This window comes from Amblyomma maculatum, chromosome 11 (genome assembly GCF_055883805.1).
Source record: "Amblyomma maculatum isolate TAMU_Amacu chromosome 11, ASM5588380v1, whole genome shotgun sequence".
Lineage (NCBI taxonomy): Eukaryota > Metazoa > Arthropoda > Arachnida > Ixodida > Ixodidae > Amblyomma > Amblyomma maculatum.
In genome coordinates, this window is record NC_139354.1 from 12,923,732 (window position 1) to 12,942,956 (window position 19,225).

Below are 19,225 nucleotides of genomic sequence, written 5' to 3' on the forward strand. Positions count from 1 at the left end.
GAGGGGCTGTATCTATCTCACTTCTTGGTCGACACTTGCACTTACAATAAACGGCATACAAATGGAGGGACATATGTTATCGGTTCGAACCCCTATCGCAACCTAGCCTCCATTCAATGTGACTGGCGGAGGCAAGCTATGTGGGAAGCGAAATGGTGTGAAGCCACCCTGAGGCGGCACAAAGAACATGAAGGTGAAAACCTTAATATGAAATCGAGTCCCTGTCTTCTGCGAAATTTTTTGCAATACCTTTTCAATATGTTTGTCAATACTAAGGTACGGAGACTGCTTTTTTGGAACAACAAGCGCAATTGACTATCGCGCAAAAAACTAGAAACCTGCCGAGGGATGACTTGTGGATACAGTCATCAATTTTTTGCATCCTGCCTGTAAAGCGTGCACTGCCGCATAACTGTTGTGATAAAGGTGAAGGTTATAGTCCTGTCAGTTTCAGTCATTTGCATGTAGGCAGAAGCCTGCCTGTAAAGCGTGCACTGCCGCATAATTTATGTGATAAAGGTGAAGCTCCAACAAAGGCAGGAAAATGCTTGCAATGAAAACGCATATTTGCTAAAAGGAGGGGGCGGGGTTCCTTTTTTACCGAGCCATAGAGGTACAACGCCCAGTTAACGGGCAAAAGGATCGCCGTTCGAATCGCTGTGCTGTGCAATAATATATGGATAGAAAAAAAAACGCATGCAGACGGTTTTGGATTATCAAGTATGGGGTGCGACCTGATCTTTGTGACCATCAGCGGAAACGCACTCTCTCACCATAGCAAAATTTAGTCACCTGTAGTGACTGGCAACCATCTCCTGTATTAATACTCGAATATATTATTATCATAAAAGTAGACAGTAAGCGAAAACATTTCGTTCAAAAGGTCTTTTGCTGAAAAACGTCCAAATGTTCAGAATATGCGTGCCTCTTTAACGTCATGTATTTGGTGGACTTGTACTTTTCTAGTAAGCATAGACTAAGAAAAAAATATTACAAAAATGCATTGAGAGGACCAATAACCAAACGTAATGTAGTTCACGAGCACAGAAGCCTGCCACAGGGACATCACCTATGCTAAACCTTCAAGCGCCTTTTTAAGGAAGACCTACCACCAAGCTGCAAACGCGTGTGACCAGTACGAACTTCACATGTGAACTTTAGCTTAACCGCTCTGTGCAAAGTGTTGTAAGTTGTGCACAATGTATTGGCTAGTTTTGCAATGTTGTTTACTGTTCAAAGGCCTATGCTTCAGTCCTAAGACCTAAAATTGCGACTGGCTCCTTTATTCGCTTCTCACCCCCTTTTTTTAGATCTCATATGTCAACGCGTTTTTGTCACTTTACAGCTTACAGAAGTGAACCTAATGATAGGTACTACTGGCTAGTGTACAAAAGAAAGAGTGAAAGGCCCTGGTAGTGAAGAATGCAAGAATTCTGCAAGGTTAACTCTCGGAAATTCGATGTATTCCAACGGTCTAGAAGTACCTCTTGGAGCTTGTTGCCCTGTGAGCGTGTTCATTATTTTAGTGCGCGTACTTCCAAATCCGGACCAGTTTCGCTCACAGGCCATAAAAAAGGTGGTGTAATATGGTGTAATGTGCAGTACGGGAAAGGCGACATATTCAAGGATAATATCGGAGGAACAACACACGCTAAATGATTCCAAACAAGTGATTCCGCAGAAGCTATAGCAACAATTTGTTATAGATACGTTAAGGTGAAATAAATAATGGAACAAGGACTTTTTGGATTTGCCGACACCTGAAAAACCTGGCCTGCTATTTGAAGAAAGCAATCGCTTCTCCTTGGATTTGATGCGATGAAGGATGCATTGCCACAATCCGAAGCTTGTAACCTGGCTGACTTTGCAAACCCCAGCTTCGGCGCCATGACATCCGAAGCAAAAGAGTGGTCCAGCCGAAGCCGGGCTGTCTCGACGCAGCCACCCACGCGCGCTTCTGCGGCGACAATCCACAAAAAGCGGTCTTTTCCTGGGCAAACAGGACTACGCATATCGTGTGCATTAGCTGAAATTCAGTTTCAATAGTTTTACGTTGATGCAGCGCTCAGTGTGTACGATGTACGCATTGATTTCAGCAGCTTTCGTGATTGTCATGAGTTTGTACCGGTCGACAATGCGACATTTCCGCGGAGCCGCTCTCGGCTCACATAAACTGCGCCGATACTTTCACCAGGTATGTAACGCTTGATACACTTCAGTTGGCTGACACGATGCACGCATGCAAAAAACCAGAAAACCACCGGAGAAACGGATTACGGAAGCAGTAAAATAGCTCAAGGCAAGACATTCAATAGATTGCCCTAGTCATACATTTCTTCGAGGTAATCCGGCTTACCAAAAGTTGTTCGAATTGAGAAGAAAAAAAAGAAAATGTTTGGAAAAAGGCGATTTGTCGACAGGAAAACGATGCGCTTCAAGAGCTCTTACATGAGGCAGTTTATTGTATTGCTGCCTAAGAGAATACATTCTCAGCCAGCTTGAAAATGACCGATATACGGGTCTTTGACTTTGGAGAGCCGTTCCAGTACGGCGTTATGGCTAAGAGTACCGTCAAATGCTGCATTCTCTTTACGACGCCATAAAATCGTCACGTTGTTGAAAAAATAAATGAAAGATCATGAATAGATCGTAAATGTTTTATCTGCGCTGCACAGGCTCATTCATAAAAGTAGAGCGTGTCACAACTAGGCCTCCGTAAGAATGCAAAGTTTTTTTTTTTTTTTATGCCGAAAAGGCACCAAAAATAAAGTTGGTGATTTTCACAACAGGAAAGTGGTTTTGACATCGGAAAGGTTTGATGAAAAGAAAAATTAACTGTTCTGAGTAAGCATCTAAAATGAATCACAGGGCCCGACGTTCGAGGAAAAATTTTTCCCCTTTGATATAATCTTTGTGGGTGGACTACATGTTGCGAAAAGAAGGGGTGCTTTTCAATATTTGAGAAGCGTAGGACCAGAAATTCTACTTGAATACATTCAAGTATGGTGGAAATCTAAGGCAGGCGCTGGAACTTCACTCACTATAATTTCAGCACGAGAAGCCCCATAAAAGATTTATGAATATGAAGTGAACAAAACGTTTGAGATAGCTAGAAGTTACGCGGTTTGAAGAGCGCGTTTTCAGTCTGAACACGAGCGACGTGTACCGAAGCGAAATATAAGGAGTTCGAAAACGTAAAGAACTATCAGCAAAGCAACCTAACTAATGAAGAAGGAGTGTAAAAAGTTACCCAAGAAAAAGATTTGATACGCTCTTTTTTTAACTGAATAGAAAATGCGGAATGAAATGTTATATTTCCTCGATCTTGTATGTTGTACGCTTCTCACTGGGTGTTAGTCGTACGCAAATATTATTAGCGCTAATGAGCGTTGAAGCGTTTGTTCTCACATGGTAACTACTAATCTAAGAAGAAAATGATTATCTTATGCAGTTAAGGCAATCCATTTATGGATGTATGTAGAGCGAGATGATAAACAGTGTCCTGGAATGCAGAAACTAAAGCTTTCTGCTTGACAAGCTCCGGAGTGTTTCGATGCACCACATGTTTGACTTCCTAGTGAATCCCCATCTATTTGCAAATATCGATAAACAAACACTGATTAATGATGGGCTCTTCATGCCGCTTGTAATTCATATAAGTTGTTTCCAGGGGCTTGTGTACTTTAATTGCAAAGCCATGTCGCGTATCACTGACCTTTCTGTAAACGTTTAAAATGGCAGCCTTTTTTCCCACCTGGCAGTTTTACTTCCACCATAGCGTTGCTAGCGAAATGTCTTCAATTCACTTCAGTTCAGACTTTGTAGGTGTGAACTGGCGGTACCTCTTACCTCTTCAGCTGAAAACAGTAATGCCCTGATAGTGTTCGATTCGATGCCGTCCAACAAGTAAAACAATTAGACTATATTTAGGTGTACTGTAACTTTTGCCCAAAATGCAGAGCTGTCCACTAAAATCAGTAGCCTCTCATTTTGTGCTTAACTCAAAAGAAAGGTGTCCTTTGGTTCTCTGAATGAGCAAGCATTTTCGGAAACCTTTGCAAACAGTATCGAAGCATCACAAAGTTGATGATTGAAAGCCAGCGCAATGAGAAATGGTCAAGGAATAGAGCAGAAGAAAAAGGGGCGAACACAATGTGTCGTTGATCTAACTAATGGGATTTATTTGGCGCGCTCCGTATATAAATAAACATGCATATGAATGATAGTCACAGTATAAAAGATAGGTTTCAGATCTATATAGAGGCCTATTTGAAACAACTTAGTTTATTCCTTCAGTTTTCGCCTCCATGAACACAAGACGAATTGAGCGATGAAGGATAGATGCCTCTCTGATTGACTGCAATGTTCACCGAGTTTGCAAAAGGAAACTGGGAGCTGGAAGATGCAGACAGGATGAGAGGGGCGGATTGTCGAATGAATACGGGACAGCACGCGCAGTACTTGAAAAGAAAGACCAAATTCAGTGCTGAGCATGTCTGCCTTGTGAAGAGTAACATGCCAATAGAGTTACTCAAAACTATGTTATTCGGTTGCCAGTTGGCGCATCTAGCGTGTCGTATGTTGGATTCATTACGTAGGTGATATAGCGGGGTTTTCAGTGAACGCATTCGAAAGTTCCCAGATATAGGGAGTTAAAAATAGTTAAAAAAAGAACGAAGCTGATTGGCTAAAACTCTACAAGGAACGTTTTATTTTTCGCAGGCGAGTGGTAAGTGCAAACAGAGAGGTTGATGCCATAGACAAGGCAAAAGATGTGCGTTTTTAAAATGAAGTAAAAGTCATTTTTAATGACCTTCAGAGAGGTGAAATCAACTGCTTTTACCGCATAAACTAAACGAAACTGAGCGCATTAGAGACGAGGGAAGCTGGGTGGAAATGTGTCATCCACTGATGGCGTATGGCCATGAGTTCTGCATCCAATTCGAAAATTAATGTTTTTGGGCTGCGTCATGTATATTGTTTTGCTTCATCGTTTGTTGCAGTGAAAATAACACTATTTGTCAACAGTTCTTGCCAATTTTGTTTTTTACAAGCATAAAAACGTCGAGTGGTTCCTCAAATGAATGTGAGTATATCAACTTGAGGAATGACAAATATTTATTTCTAGAGCCCCTCACAATACAGGACGTAATTTCAACATTCATAAATTTAAAGAACATCAAGAGTAGCGTTATTGGTGAAATTAGAATAAAGCCAGTGAGCGTTGTTGCGAATGTCGTAGCACTAGTTCTTGCCCATATTTAAAAACAATGTCGGACGCCAACAACATTTCAGTTCAAAATTCAAGTTGCGAAAGTAGTAGTCGTTTTCATAAAAACGGAAGTCGATATGAAATGGGCTCTTTCCGTCCGGTGTCTATGTTGGCAATATTTTCGAAAAGGCTGTAGAAAAAAATATGCAGTGTAGTCCCTTAAATTTTATTGATCGCTGCAATCTAATAATGAAACATCAATATGGGTTCCTGAAAAGCATGTCTGCAGAGTTAGCTCTGCTTCACCAAAAACAATATATTTTAACACAGTTCAAGATCAATGCAGTAATGGTCGGCCTATTAGTTGTTGTTTTTTTTCAAGGATTTCGTCTTGATGAATCATGATGTTCTGCTGCAGAGGCTGTTGTTTTACTCTGTACGAATGTGTGGTTTGGAGTTATTACAATCATATTTATCCCATCGATCTGAAGTAGACTAAATTAAGAAGAACACGTGATCATGAGTGCTTCCACTGTTTGGGGCGTTTCATAGAGCAGCATATTGGGCCTCTGCTATTTAACCTTTATATCTTTAATGACATTGTTACAATTATTTAGAACACAAAGTTTATTACATGCGATGATAATACTAGCATATATTTTGTTTTGGTAGAACATCGATAAACTTATCTCTCATGATAATGACACTATAGTCCAACTACAGCAATAGTCTTAATCGAACTATATCAAGAATAACGAAAGCGAAACAAAAGCTGTTATCTCTCTTTCGGTCGAAAAGTAAGCCTGTTCCTCCTTATGCTGATAGAATTTTAAACTCTCATCCTGTTGATATTATTGACCATTTCAAATGTCTAAGTGTAATATTTACTGCCAATATTTCCTGGCAATCGCATGTTAACTTAAAGTTAAGCAAACCTGCTCGGATAACAGTTGCAGTCGGTCCTCTCAAATACTTACACTCTGTTAAAACTAAAATACTGGTCTATTCACACGTTAACCTGCCTGGGGCGAAACTCATTTTCTGAGCATGCCAAAATTAGTTGTTATTCGAAAAGGGTATCTACGCCATATATACAAAGCAGGTTATTATGCAACATCAGTAGACTTTTTTTCACAGTGCCACGTTATTACATCTTACAAACTATACTGCTTCCACCTGATTGCTAGATTCAAAAATGAAATGAAAAGTAGTAAAAATAGCAACACAATAGTAATATCGTACGTATTGGAACATGTAGAGAACAATGAACATTACTATGCTACTATGCTACGTGGAGAATACTGAAAGGTTTCCGTACCACGCTTGAATTCTGGCATGGAGCGTTTGTATTATTCTCTGCCATCACTTTTAAACCATTATCAGTAAACTCAATTTCAAATTATTTAGTTCTACTGATGAACTCAGGGAGATATTTGTAGATTAAAAAGAAAGCTTGTTTTTATTTATTCTAGTGTTTGTGGAATTTGGCCGGAGTGTTTCGCTTTTTCTCAGCACTGATAAATGCTTTTATTTGATTATTACCTATGTTTCTTCATTGGCGCTGTCCCGACTCCGCTTTATATACAGTTAAAACTCTATTTAACGAAGTTGAGAGGAGCCGCAAAAAATTTCTTTAAATCGGCAAATTCGTTAAATCGAAGAAGACATTTTTCGGTCACTTAATTCGACAAAGTAAAAATTAGATCGGGAAGTACTGCGGCACCATATTCGCTAAGTGTAAATGTGCTGAAAATGAAATCATGTTTCGAAAGGATGCAACAGCCAACATAAACGAAGGATCAGGGAAGCTGTACTGTTCCGTCATCTTTAAGTGCAATACCAACTTGTCCACTATGCTATGTTGCTACAATGAAACTGCGGCCCGCGCAACCACCGACGCTGATAGCGCGTATGAAAAGAAGTAACGAAAAGCTTTCCTCGGCAAGAAGAATCCCAGGTGACTAAATTTCTTTCCCAGCAAAGACGTCGCTAATTGCTTGCTTATGGTTTGCAAGCAACATCTGAGGGATTTTTCGTACTTTCTTCCCTCATGTGTTCCGACAAACTGTCGCAGCAGATTAAGGGAAACCATAATTTGTCCCGGTGTTGGCGTACGGCACCGCTGCCGAACCCAGGTCGACGGGGAGGCTTTCTACCGCTGGCAAAATCTCGTGAATTAACATCAATATAACATGCGTTTCGCACTGAGCAGTTTGGCAAAAGCGGGACGTAGCGCATGATGTTACCATTGGCTCGCAGTCGATCAGTCTTCAGCGTCTTGTAAAAAAATAGAACAAAATATACTTTTTCGACTACATTTTTCAGCAAAAGGGTCGTTAAATCTGGACGGATAGCGAAATTAGTTGCATTATCTTGGGTTACTCAAAACATTGGACTACATGAGCGTCTGAGAGAGAATCGGAATATCTTCGTTACATCGGGTTTCTTTAAATCGAGTTTTGACTGTATAGGAATGCGGACTTGTCAAGCCGCCTATTGGCAGGTTTTATTCCGTAGGCGTCCATCTGTAGAGAAGGTAGTGGCAATAAAGTTTGAATTTGATGATAAAACAGTTTGATTTAGGCGCCGTAATCGTTGCAACATGTAACTATCGCACTTGCCATTTCCAGCAAGCCTCCCGATTGACTAATATGCTCTTTTCCGGTTAAGTTCGGAAAAAGCGCCGGATTACCTTGCATTGCAGGGTTTACAAAAATGACTCTTTCTTAATTTCAAACATTGATAAGGCACTGTATTTCTCATGGCTTCAAACTCCCTATTGACGTTGTCTGCATAGTTTTGTTAATAAAAAAGTGTTATGCGACCTTTAGTTATTTTGTTAAGAATTCTTAAGAATAATTCTTAGAATGAATTAAATTCGGCCCGGCTGTAAGCATGCTGCTAAATGTGTCTTTTTCTATTTAAAACTGCCTACATTCATGGATGCTGAAAAGTTTTGGCTGAAACATCGGGTATGCATTTGCCATACTGACAATATTAATAGCTTCTGGTAGACTTCTCTGGGTTTCTTTTTCGTTAAGCTTAAGTTCCTGCGAAGCAGGCACCACGTGCCATATTGATGCGCCAGTATTTCTAAGGAGACCACGCTTCAAGAACCTGGCTCTTTAGTGAGGCGCGGGCCACGCTCAGACGAACCTGAATAACGTGAGGCGGGTTGCGATAGCGTCTCCCACTCTCTGGAATTTTCCCCAGTTGCTCCTGTAAATATAGGCCACAGCATCTTGAACTGGATTATGCCCTCCTTCCCCCATCAACACTCGCCTTCCTTCCATTCCGCTGATTGCACGAAACTTGTCAAACTCTTGCGCCAGCGAACTTAAAGGTGTTATCTGCCTACGCTGAAGTCGCTGGGGTTTCATGCGTGGATGCATGAGGGCACTGAAAAATGGTGGACCTCGCATCGACCGAAAGAGCCTACGTTTAGTGGGCGCTGAAGGCCCGTCCATGAGCGCCTTTCTCCCCTGTCCCCTTCTCGCTGCTTCTTAGGCGGCAGAATTATTTGCCACGGAATCTCGACTCCGCAGTCACGGATTAGCCGCCCACAGCTACCTGAGCACTTTTAAGTCGCTAGAGCCTTGCATACAATGTAAAACTTTCAGTCCGGCTTAGAAAACCATGAAACTAAAATTATAACACGTACCGATGAACACTATTTTCGTACTGAGCAGACAGGTTGCCTCTACTGCACTTAGCTATGGAATACGTTTACTAGGATAGCTTGGTATTTAGAAACCAAAAGAAAAAGCTGTGTGCTTTTAACTCACAAGATGGGAAGCTCTTTATTAGTGAATATGCTTCCTGGTAATTTGACTGGTTTTCCTACTGCATATGGTGACCATAATGATAAAGTGGCTCACAACTATTTGAAATACGCACAAATGCATATAGATTCACATTTAAGGAGTAATCGCTGCTTTAATTATAGTAATGGATATCTACATTTTATATTAGCCCCACCTGCACAAAAAGCTACATAAAATGTACATGAAGGCAGCACTCTAGCGTGCTTTGTTGATGCGTTTAGTCAGTAAATTTGAACCCATATGAAATTGAGTGCCTGGGGAATGCTGTTTAAATTTTCAGGCCGTATCAAAAGACGCCAAGGGAATCCACAACGCACTGTTGAAGCGCTTTAGACGATTACGTGGAGCCCTGTTTACAAATGCAGTTTTCTATCGGTTTGCAACTTTCTTTCACTGTCTTACCACTGCAAGCTATCGTTATTGGCGATCACATTGTTCGCAGCTGGCGTATCGTGGACGAACACACTGGTGGCCTCGGCCCCGGATTCAGTGAGCGCACTGTTGCAACTTCTGCAACAGTGCATTTATACCAGCGACAGAGTACATATAGTTAACGCACCGAAAGACGTGTACATTTATGCCGACGCGTAATTCTCCGCCAGACTTGCCCGGCAACGAATTCATAGCAATCTCCATCTATGTTTGCACCACGCGTTGTTTCGCGGTCGAAGATATGCCCGTAATCCGAGTATCGTGCTATGGCGTGTGCGCGCGAGACCTTAACCTTTAACGGGCGAGTTTAGGTGTCGGACGGCTAGGATTAGCAACAACGTGTGCGTGAATTCTGGGCTGCCGCCAGCGAAGATAAGAAGCTTTGTCAGCGTTGTGTAAAAACGTATAAGTGCTTGTTCGGATAATGCCTGGGAAAACTGCGGTGCCAGTGGAGCTTCATCAGCGCGGATCAGTGCGAATATTCTGAAAATGTGTATGCTCCCTTTTTGAATGCTCACGCTGAGAAGTCTGTTCCTTTTGTAACAATTTCACTTCAATCTCAACCTCAGTTTCATTTTGTATCCTTTTGTGTGACCACAGCAAGTTGAGGTGTTATGCTTTGTGCTTACAAATGTTCAAGATCTGTTACTGTGCTTGAAACGAAGCACTTCCAGCTCCTGCAGATACACATACGCGCCCATCGAACAGCTGCAGATTTTACTCTCAATCTTTTATCTATTTGCAAGTAAATATAAAGACCTCATTGTGAATGATCTCGCAATACATTATGAAGTATTCAAGAAGTGAGTAGCGAAGCGCTCTACTTAAAATGATCATTTATTTTTATTACCCATCTCCGGGGTGAAATATGCTGCTTTGTCCAAATGAACAGTAGGTCGCCAGGTTATATGGAAGTACGATAAGTTCATGTATTTTGACAAATATAGAAATGACGGTAATGATAAGCAGAATAAAGTTAGAGCGCAAAATAAAAAATAACCACGCACACACAGAATAACGACACACAGCATAAGCGTTACTCTACCTGTGTGTGGTTGCTGTTTTTGCGCTCTAACTTTGTTATGTACAATATGCATCAACTCACCCATGAAGAAGTTTTACAGAAATGATAAGCAGCCCAGTGAAAAGCCAGTATGTCTCAGGCTCTCGAAAGAAAGGCGAAAACAATGTCCTGTTCGAACCACTACAGCAAAATTGACTACTTTAGAGTAAAACAAAAATAGCAGCTTTACTGAATGAATATAAAGTGTCTTTCAAAAAGTGGCATCATAAAACTGCCCACCAATAGCCACCTACGGCAATCAAGGGAATAAAATGCATGAAGTGTATTGAAATGCAACTGAGCCTAAATTGAGTAATACCTGCCGCTATACTGACATGTTGCAAAGGGACAAAAAAGAAATCCTCTTATCTGCGATTTTTCAGATAAATCTCATTAAAGATAACAGAGTTTTGAGATAAAAGTATGTGAGATACAACAAGAAGTTAATGTTTTGGCATGAACAAGTCGTAAAATACTTTAAAGCTAATAAGTATGCTTCGTGTCATTTTGAACGGATGCTAACATGCTGATGTGATGTCGTCTATCTACCCTCTCCCTCCTTCCGTACTTATATCATATTTCTATGAAAGACCTGCCTCCATCGGACGAGACTTGTAGCCCAACGTATGGAATAAAAACACTGCACAAGACAAAAAGAATATGAGCCTATACCGGAGCAAGCGTTAACGAATAATTTGTGTGGTAGATTCCTCTATTTAATTGTCACGGTCAAAGTGGTGCCTAATGGATTATTGACAGGGTTCGAATTGAGAGGATTTACACAAGCCGCCCTACTGCAAAGTAACAACCCCCCCCCCCCCCCCCCCTTCCGCCTCTCCTTTTTTCCTAATCACTATCAGTCCGATGGCCCAGAGGCAATGAGTCTAGTTCTTTCCGTGCAAGTTAATTTCTTCCAGTTAATGTTAGATAGAACGTCATTATCTAGGGAAGGAGAACGATATAGTGTATTACTAATGGACTGAAAAAGACCTCCGTGATTTCGCATCAGGAACAAATTAGTGACACCCTAGCTAAAATAAAGTAGAGAAGTTGGGAACGGGAGACAAGTTTGCGTGTACTGCCGGCTATTGAAAATAGGTGAGCGGTAATCATGCCCAGTAAATTGCAGGAAAAAAAAAAAGGTTAGCAGGGAATGGCAGATAAAAATTCGTCTGACAGGGGAACTTCAGGCGACCTAAGAGAGAGTAATGACGGTAACCTTACCACGAGAAACAAAACTGCTTCTTCACTATTCTCGACTTTATTTTTTAATCCCTTATGCCCCCTTTCTCCACCTGGAACTTTACGTTTATCGCGCCTTTGAAATAAATAAGTCGCTGCGCACTCCACATTCTGAATTTTATTTGTAAATTTGACTACCTAGCGGGGTGCCGATGGTCTTCCTTGAGGGATAAGAAGCTCAGTGGTAAAAATAACCTCAACAGCCTCAACATATGTAATCCACAATTTGAAACTTTTGTTCTAGTAAATGTACCTCAATTTATCTGAAATATATTTTTTTAAATCTCTAAAAGAAAGAATCGGCCCACAGTCTTTTGACAAGAAAGTGGCTTCCTCCCCTGCGCAGGTGGCCAAGATGGTGATGGTGGTGGCGGCCGCGTTCGCACTCTCCTGGACTCCCTACTTCCTGGTGTCCATGGTGACGCAGTTCGGCACCAACTACCTCGAGAAGCAAAACTACTTTTTCACCATGCTCAGCATAAACCTGTTCGCATTCCTCAACTCGTGCATCAATCCGTTCATCTACGCGGCGATGAGCAGGCGCTTCCGTGGTGGATTTAGACGCATCCTCTTCCCTGTCACCTGCATCGGAAGCTGCCACTCGGGAACTGGTTGGCCGCCCACAGCAAGGCCAGTGAGCTGCTCTCTTTCCATCCTCGCGTTTCCGCTCTTACTTCCGTTAATTGATATGCCTGCCCTTTCATCTACAATAAACAATGCTTTACAATAGTCGGTTATATTTAAGAATGCATGGACGATTCCCCACAAAGGAATACCTCCAGCCTATGGTGTCTCCAGAGACGCAGACAGCACAAAACAACGGTCGAAACATGTTAGCATTGCCCTGTCCTATATAGTACCAGTATGTTCGCACACACTCCCGTAATGGGCCTACATTTTGTGATGCCTGGCACGAAAATCTTCCTACAACTGAAGCACGAAAGAATTTTACCCCCTAATGCCAAGAGGATACAAACTGCATTGTGTTCAGTGACCACCGTTCACCGGTGTCCACCGCTTATAAGGAAAGGAACTGCACAACCTAGAGAGATTTGGACAAAGGCTGGTGTTCCTCTCTTTGTTGGAGGTCAGCGTCGCGAACTGAGGCAATTGGCTGGAAGGCAGCCTTTGAGGGCTACTTTCCGCTGCATTCTCGACTTGGCCGACTATAGTTGACGGTAGATTACGCAATTACGTAATTTCTGCTTGTGAGGCATCATTGCGGAAAGGGCACATTCAGTCCGTGACAAAACGAACAAAGTATGAAATTGACAGCTGCATTCAGTAGCAGCGACTTACACGCGTAGATAACGCAATTTCTTATCTCGAAAATCTAGAGGATTCTGAATACAAGTTCTCTCTTTCATGCCTTGCTACGTAGCTGCAGCTTTCTGAATAGCATAATGTATTGAATTGCAACGTTCTTTGTCCCACTTGTAATGCTGTTAGAAATGAAGCTGGACGAATGTTTCCTTAACTACGAAGTTTCCGAGAATCCTGTATAGCTTTTCTTTGTAGCCGATTGGCTGCGCTTGGGTGGATGTCAGTGAGTAATTACTCCCTTATTACAAGACACAATGCATAGAAATAGCTAGGCTAGTACTTTGTAGGATAGTAGAAAACACCTTGACTCTGCACAAAAAACTCGTACGCCGCTTCAACTTGGCGGCACCTACACCGGATTTAAGCGGAGAAGGAGTAAGCGAACAGTTTAGAGAAGAAAGCATTTGATGGAATAAAATAAGCTAGTTGATTAAATTAATTGTCGTTTAATTGAAACCGCACTTGCTCATGTACGTGTCCTGAAAAAAAAAATTTAGACTAAAAATATGAAGCACATGTAACATAGAAAAACATCTCTTTTATATTAACCAGAACTTACAACAATTGCAACAGTTGTGCGAAGGGAACAGTGTGCTATACAACGTAGATGTAATAGGAAGTCACCCATTGCTAAGACCTGCATGAAATGTACATCATTCTAAAATAGTGAGTTTGTGACAGGCCGAAATGTGAATATGGCACTCATTTTAAAAATAAAATAGAAAGCGTTTGTAATAAGTAAGTGTGATACAAAATATAATTTTGTTTGTTTGTTTTGTGGCAGTTGAAATAAGCATTTTTCAAAGAGCATTTTTTGGTATTCAATCAGCCTTCGATTAAAGACGCTGAAAAATATCTAGTAGAAAATAGAATTCGATGACATGAAGTACTTCTAGGGTGATGAAAGCTTGTTGCCCACAGCTATGAAACAGGCTCCCTATTCAAGAACCTTCAGACGCTCTCGTCGGGGTTACGGACAGCATTGCTAGGAGACCATGGCTCCTGACGCAAGGAGCAGCGCTTGGAAAGCGTGATCACAGTGACTGCTTTGTGCATGCGGATCCCATCGGGCTACACATCGAGGAGACATGTGATATTTAAGGAGCTTACTTCAGAGTGCCTCTGCGGTGGTGGAGCCGATCAGCTATGGCATGTTATCAACAAACAATACAGACCGCTGTCCGGACAACACCGGGCCTCTATAGGGCTAAATGTCAAAACGAGTATGCAAAGTCATAGCTTGGAAACTACTTTATTTGCTTCGCACTACAAGATACCTTTAATGATATGCAGTGCCGTTTTCCACCTTAGCTTTCTCATATGCCATGAATGAACTCTAACTTCTATGGCTTGCCTTAACGACTAGATATTCGCGAAGGTACGCTCGTAAAGAAAGAAAAAATTACAGGCTATGGATCGCGGCCACCAGTTAGAGAAGTTTTCAGAAGAAGGGCTAAAAATACAAAACGGAGGGGAGCTAGCTTTCGTGTAACAAAGCACAAGTGAACGCCCAAGCTCATGACATCGCGTGGACAAGTAACGTTGCTATTGAAGCCAAGGCTCATATTTCATTAACATCCTCCCACACCATGCAAGTTAGCACTTGTCCAACAAGGGTTTCGTTTGTGTCGCACGCGTTTTCAGGCCCTGTGCGTTGAACGCTCCCCTCCCTCTTCTATACTCTCTTCTGGCGCTCCTCGCAGGCCTGTGGTTCCCGCCTGTTCATCGTCGTTCCGGCTACGCCTCCATCGGCTGGCCAACGGCACCAGCCTGCTGTCGACGGCGTCCAGTGGGTCGCAGAGCGACACCCTGGCTCACTCGGCGCCGGGGGCACACCACCCCCAGCACCGCGTGGCGCTGCGGACCGTGAAGCCGGTTAGGCTTAGCACCAAGGTCGCCCGGCCACCCACGGAGATCGGACCCTTCTCGCTCGTTGCCACCATAACCGCCAAGGAGAATGCCGACGGGGACGGCGACGTTGAGCAGCATCGCCGGACGTTGAGCGACTCGGCGCTTACCAAGCACAACAGATGTTGCGTCGAGAACGGAAGCCTAACCGCATCCAGACAGCTGCAAGTGGAAGGCGAAGTCAAGGAGAAACGAAGAAGTATCGCCGAGTGAAATACTGTCGTCGGAGGGAGAAAGGTTGAACCCTACTCAATGCAGACCTTGCTGGTGGTCGGGTTGGACAGTGTTCCTGCGTGTGGGCTGGTAAGCCATCCCTCAGCCACACCGCTGGACATCCTTCAATCAGCGATGGAAAGCCAATGAGACACACCACAGACTAAAGTAGAGCAGGAAATGTCCTCAACACCAGACCGCCACAAACCTGGGGGAAAAGGTTGCTTTTCTCTGATCTTTCGAGGCTGGTTAGAATGTTATCCCTTTTCCCGACAGGGAGATGTCGAACTAAGAGATGAGACACAGCGAAAATACTCTGGAAAGCTCAGCACTGTTTAAAGTACGCCTGCCTTTCACTTGGCAGAAACCTCGTGGCTATGTGTCTTACTGGCCTCCGGAGATAAGTTGGCAAATATTACTGGATAGCATTATTTTATGTTGACTGCTAAAGAAAACAACAGAGCACAGCGTATCCATAAAGTGTTAAGCGCAGTCATAAAGAACAAAGTTGCTGGTTAAGAAAGAAAACTCTTATCGTAGTGGTAACGGACATTCGAGATGTGCAGCTCTCTTCGAACATTTGACTGCCGCAGCACGGCAGTCACTTACTATTCAACTGGTGAAGAAATATTGCGTAAAATGCGATATGAGTCTACATATTTTCCCAAGTTCTTTGATGAGCGGCGAACAGTCATACAACAAAGTGATGATAGTGAGACGCTAGAGCTTAAGTTACGTACCAGTAAAGAGATGGCATTTTTCTTGTTAAGTCACTCAGCAAAATGTGATAACGTTTTGTCTTTACGCTCTGTTGACGTAAATGGACTCTAGAAGGAAGAAAAACAAAAGAAAAGCATCGTGACGCCTCATAAATTTATTTTACTATTGAAGACGTCAAAAGGAACCGAACTGGGATATCTCCAGTTGCATGCGTGTCAGAAGATATCCGAGCATATTTATTTTATAGAAACGATAGTTGACTGACACTGACACGTATCTAACACCGCTGAATGTGAGTGGCTGCAGTCCACTTATGATTTCATGTAAAAATATTAGTCCTCGACGCGCAGATATTCCTTCGGTTGGATCGTGTTCACAACGTCCTTACGCCGAATGTACAGTTACTCAGGTAGTGGTTTTTCAGAGAATAGCTCAAGCAGATATGAAAATTTAGGTCACAACATCATTTTTTCGTACGTGAGAATAGCTAGTGCAAATCATACTATATATCACCAGAGACAGTACGAAGGCAACGTTTTCATGTCAAAGTGTAAGCTCTTTCTGCCCTTGTCATGATTGTAGCGAAGTTAATATGAAAAGACTAAGCTCCCGTAACTGCCTCTGTTTGTTGCATTTAGTTCGAAAAATACAGTATAGTATAATTAGTTTAATCATTGGAAACAAACTGACAAAAATGATTAGGACATAAGTAAAACAAACTGCTCAAATTAAGGAAGTCAGAACCTTGTTGCGAAAATTGGACCTATCCGCCGATTCGTTGTTGTGTAGAAGGCGTTTTTTTCTTAATATGTTTTAGCTGCATCGTGGTGTATGTAGCTTTGCAAAGACCTCGCCTAATAATAAATTTAGAACACTGTCATTATAATTTTTCATTGCTGAGAACATTAAGAATATCTTTGGTCGTCAGCTAGCCAAACTCACACGAGGGAGGCAGACAAGTTATGCGGCTTAAGTACAAGGCAGCTATTCTTTATGAGCACAGAAGTCTGTCCCACGCACGCATGTGCCTGATAGTTGTTGAGCTGCGGATAGTCATTTCAACAGAGATAAAAACTTACTACACGCAGTTATGAACGAAGGTGCTCCAATTCACTCAAAGCAGAGGCCATTCAGAAGACATTCAGAAGCTCAACTGTCTTGACGGTGGATCCTCAGGATTTCGCCTATGTGATCGGCCACAAAAAGAGGCTGCCGTCCAAAGCCTTGTGCGAAGTTCTAATCGAACTTGGTGCATTCGAATCAGCCAAAAAGGGAACGTCTTCACAGCCTTGTTCAACGGTGTAACGTTCGTGGCGTGTACATTGTTGTGACCGTGTCCTCCCAAATGACCGGCTGACTTGCAGTGACAGATGAAGCTCAGCGACGAGTGTGCATTGAAGGAAGAAAATTACGTTGGGTGGTCGTGCTCGAAACGCCTGTAAATAATCCGAATCCGGGCAACATGTGCGTGTTTGTGAATCCTTCACTCTGCCGTTTCTACTGTATTATACGTATGTAGTGTTCCATCCTCTCAAATGGCTTGCATCATCACCAGGGCTACAAAGATGATTACATCAGCCCGAAATAACTACCGATATGTCAGACTCATGAGTAACAGTCTACAATACCATATATTCTCCGCATACCTCACTATCCCTTGTTGTTGAGTTATCTTCGGTACTGCCAGAAGCAGGAACATTTTATTAGTGGCCAATGTGTGATAAAAATTTATAACTTTGCTCATAAGGAAGAGGTAATATTTCACCTTCACAAAAACCTTTGAATTTTTTACCTTGGAAAGTTGTATCCCACAAAAAAATCCTGCTAATAGGAGAACCAATCGTACAAACCCACACAGTAAGTCTCGTATGCTGTAATAAAAAGAGAAACAGAAAGGAGTGATAAAAGACAAAAGTCCTTGAAATGGGCTGAAAGGCGATATAAAATGAAAGCAAGCTTACAGGAGAAATTCTGGCCAGTTTTATGTGCACACGACACTTATAAAACGGCGGCCAGAGGTAGTGGTGTCGTAACGTTTATCGACCCCGGCTACAAAGAAAACGGTGTCCATCATGACAAAACAGCACAATATTGGCAAAAAACACATCGCATGCAGGCTGCCGGCGTTTTAGAAGACAGCTTGAATGATGTCTTGTTTATTGTTTGAAAAAAAAAATGGTATTGTTGGTAAAAAAAAAAGTATACAGGGTGATTTAAAGAAAAAAAGTCCTTCACTATGCGTGGTTATATATTTTGTGTGTTGTCTGGTATCAAGTTTTTATGTTTTGAGTATAGAAGCATCAAGGCGTTTTTAACTGTTTCGCCAGTTCAAGTTTACAAAAGTGCTGTTTCTTACAAATATACCCCGGTTGTTTGCTGCTTCCTGGAAAGAGGGTATTTTTCTCTTTTGAAAAAATAAAATAAAATATGGTGTCTTTCGAATATTTCTTAGTGTTGTCAGTTCTCCTACAACGCATAAGGACAAGCAGATGTAAAATATAAATTTAAATGCAATAAAAAGTTTCAAGAAACAGATACACTGAGACAGATAACTTGAGGTAAGTCTGTATTCAGAAAATCTGCGCCACATTTTCGAAAAGTATTAGTAAGGTAGAAAGTCCAGCGAGCTGAATTGTATTCTTGAAGAAATTAGCACGAGATACTAGTACGAAAGGAAGAAGCCTTGGAAGCCTCGGCATGATCAAAATTTCCCAACAATTGTTTCGAAAGGACACAGAATGTAATCCCATTTCGTAAAAAGAAATTTTTGAGCGAAAGTAAAAAAAAGACGGTGGAACAAAAAAAAAAAGATAATATGGACCGCATAAAGCCAGATATTTAGCTGAGAAGAAATGCTGATTAAAAAGGTACATCCTTTGTCAAACGTTTAGAGCCCAATAGGTTTGCTTCTTAGTCATATTATGTGGCTTGTAATGCATTTCTGATGTTCGAAATCTCCTGAAGGTCAGAAGATCTTTTGTCCTAACCTCTCCATCGAGGACATCTACAAGTGCTAAAGGAGCGCCATTCCACTTCTTGGAAGCAGCCACCTTGGGCTCTAGAGAGAGAGAAAGAGAGAGAAGGCAGAGAGGTTAACCAGGAAAGCTTCCGGTTTTCTACCCTGCACTGGGGAAGGGGAATGAGGAGTTTAAAGGAGAAAGATAGAAGAGAATGATAGGAAAGGTAAGACGGCGAGGAGCCCAGTCACAGTTTCTCAATCAAGTTTGTGTCTCTCATAAAACACATAAGTGCTTTGAAGGCTTTGCCGTTAGACGCCTTCTGTGGCCA

At 42.0% G+C, this 19,225-nt stretch overlaps 1 protein-coding gene across 1 annotated transcript in view; it reads left to right on the top strand.

Moving 5' to 3' along the window:
• LOC146172886 (QRFP-like peptide receptor) overlaps positions 1–14,976 on the top strand; it is a 126,330-nt gene extending 111,354 nt beyond the window's left edge. The window contains exons 4-5 of the mRNA XM_084584424.1: positions 12,120–12,407; positions 14,800–14,976. Of these exons, the coding sequence (XP_084440550.1) occupies positions 12,120–12,407; positions 14,800–14,976 (465 nt within the window). The remainder of the gene's footprint in view (positions 1–12,119; positions 12,408–14,799) is intronic.
• Positions 14,977–19,225: the final 4,249 nt, after the last annotated feature.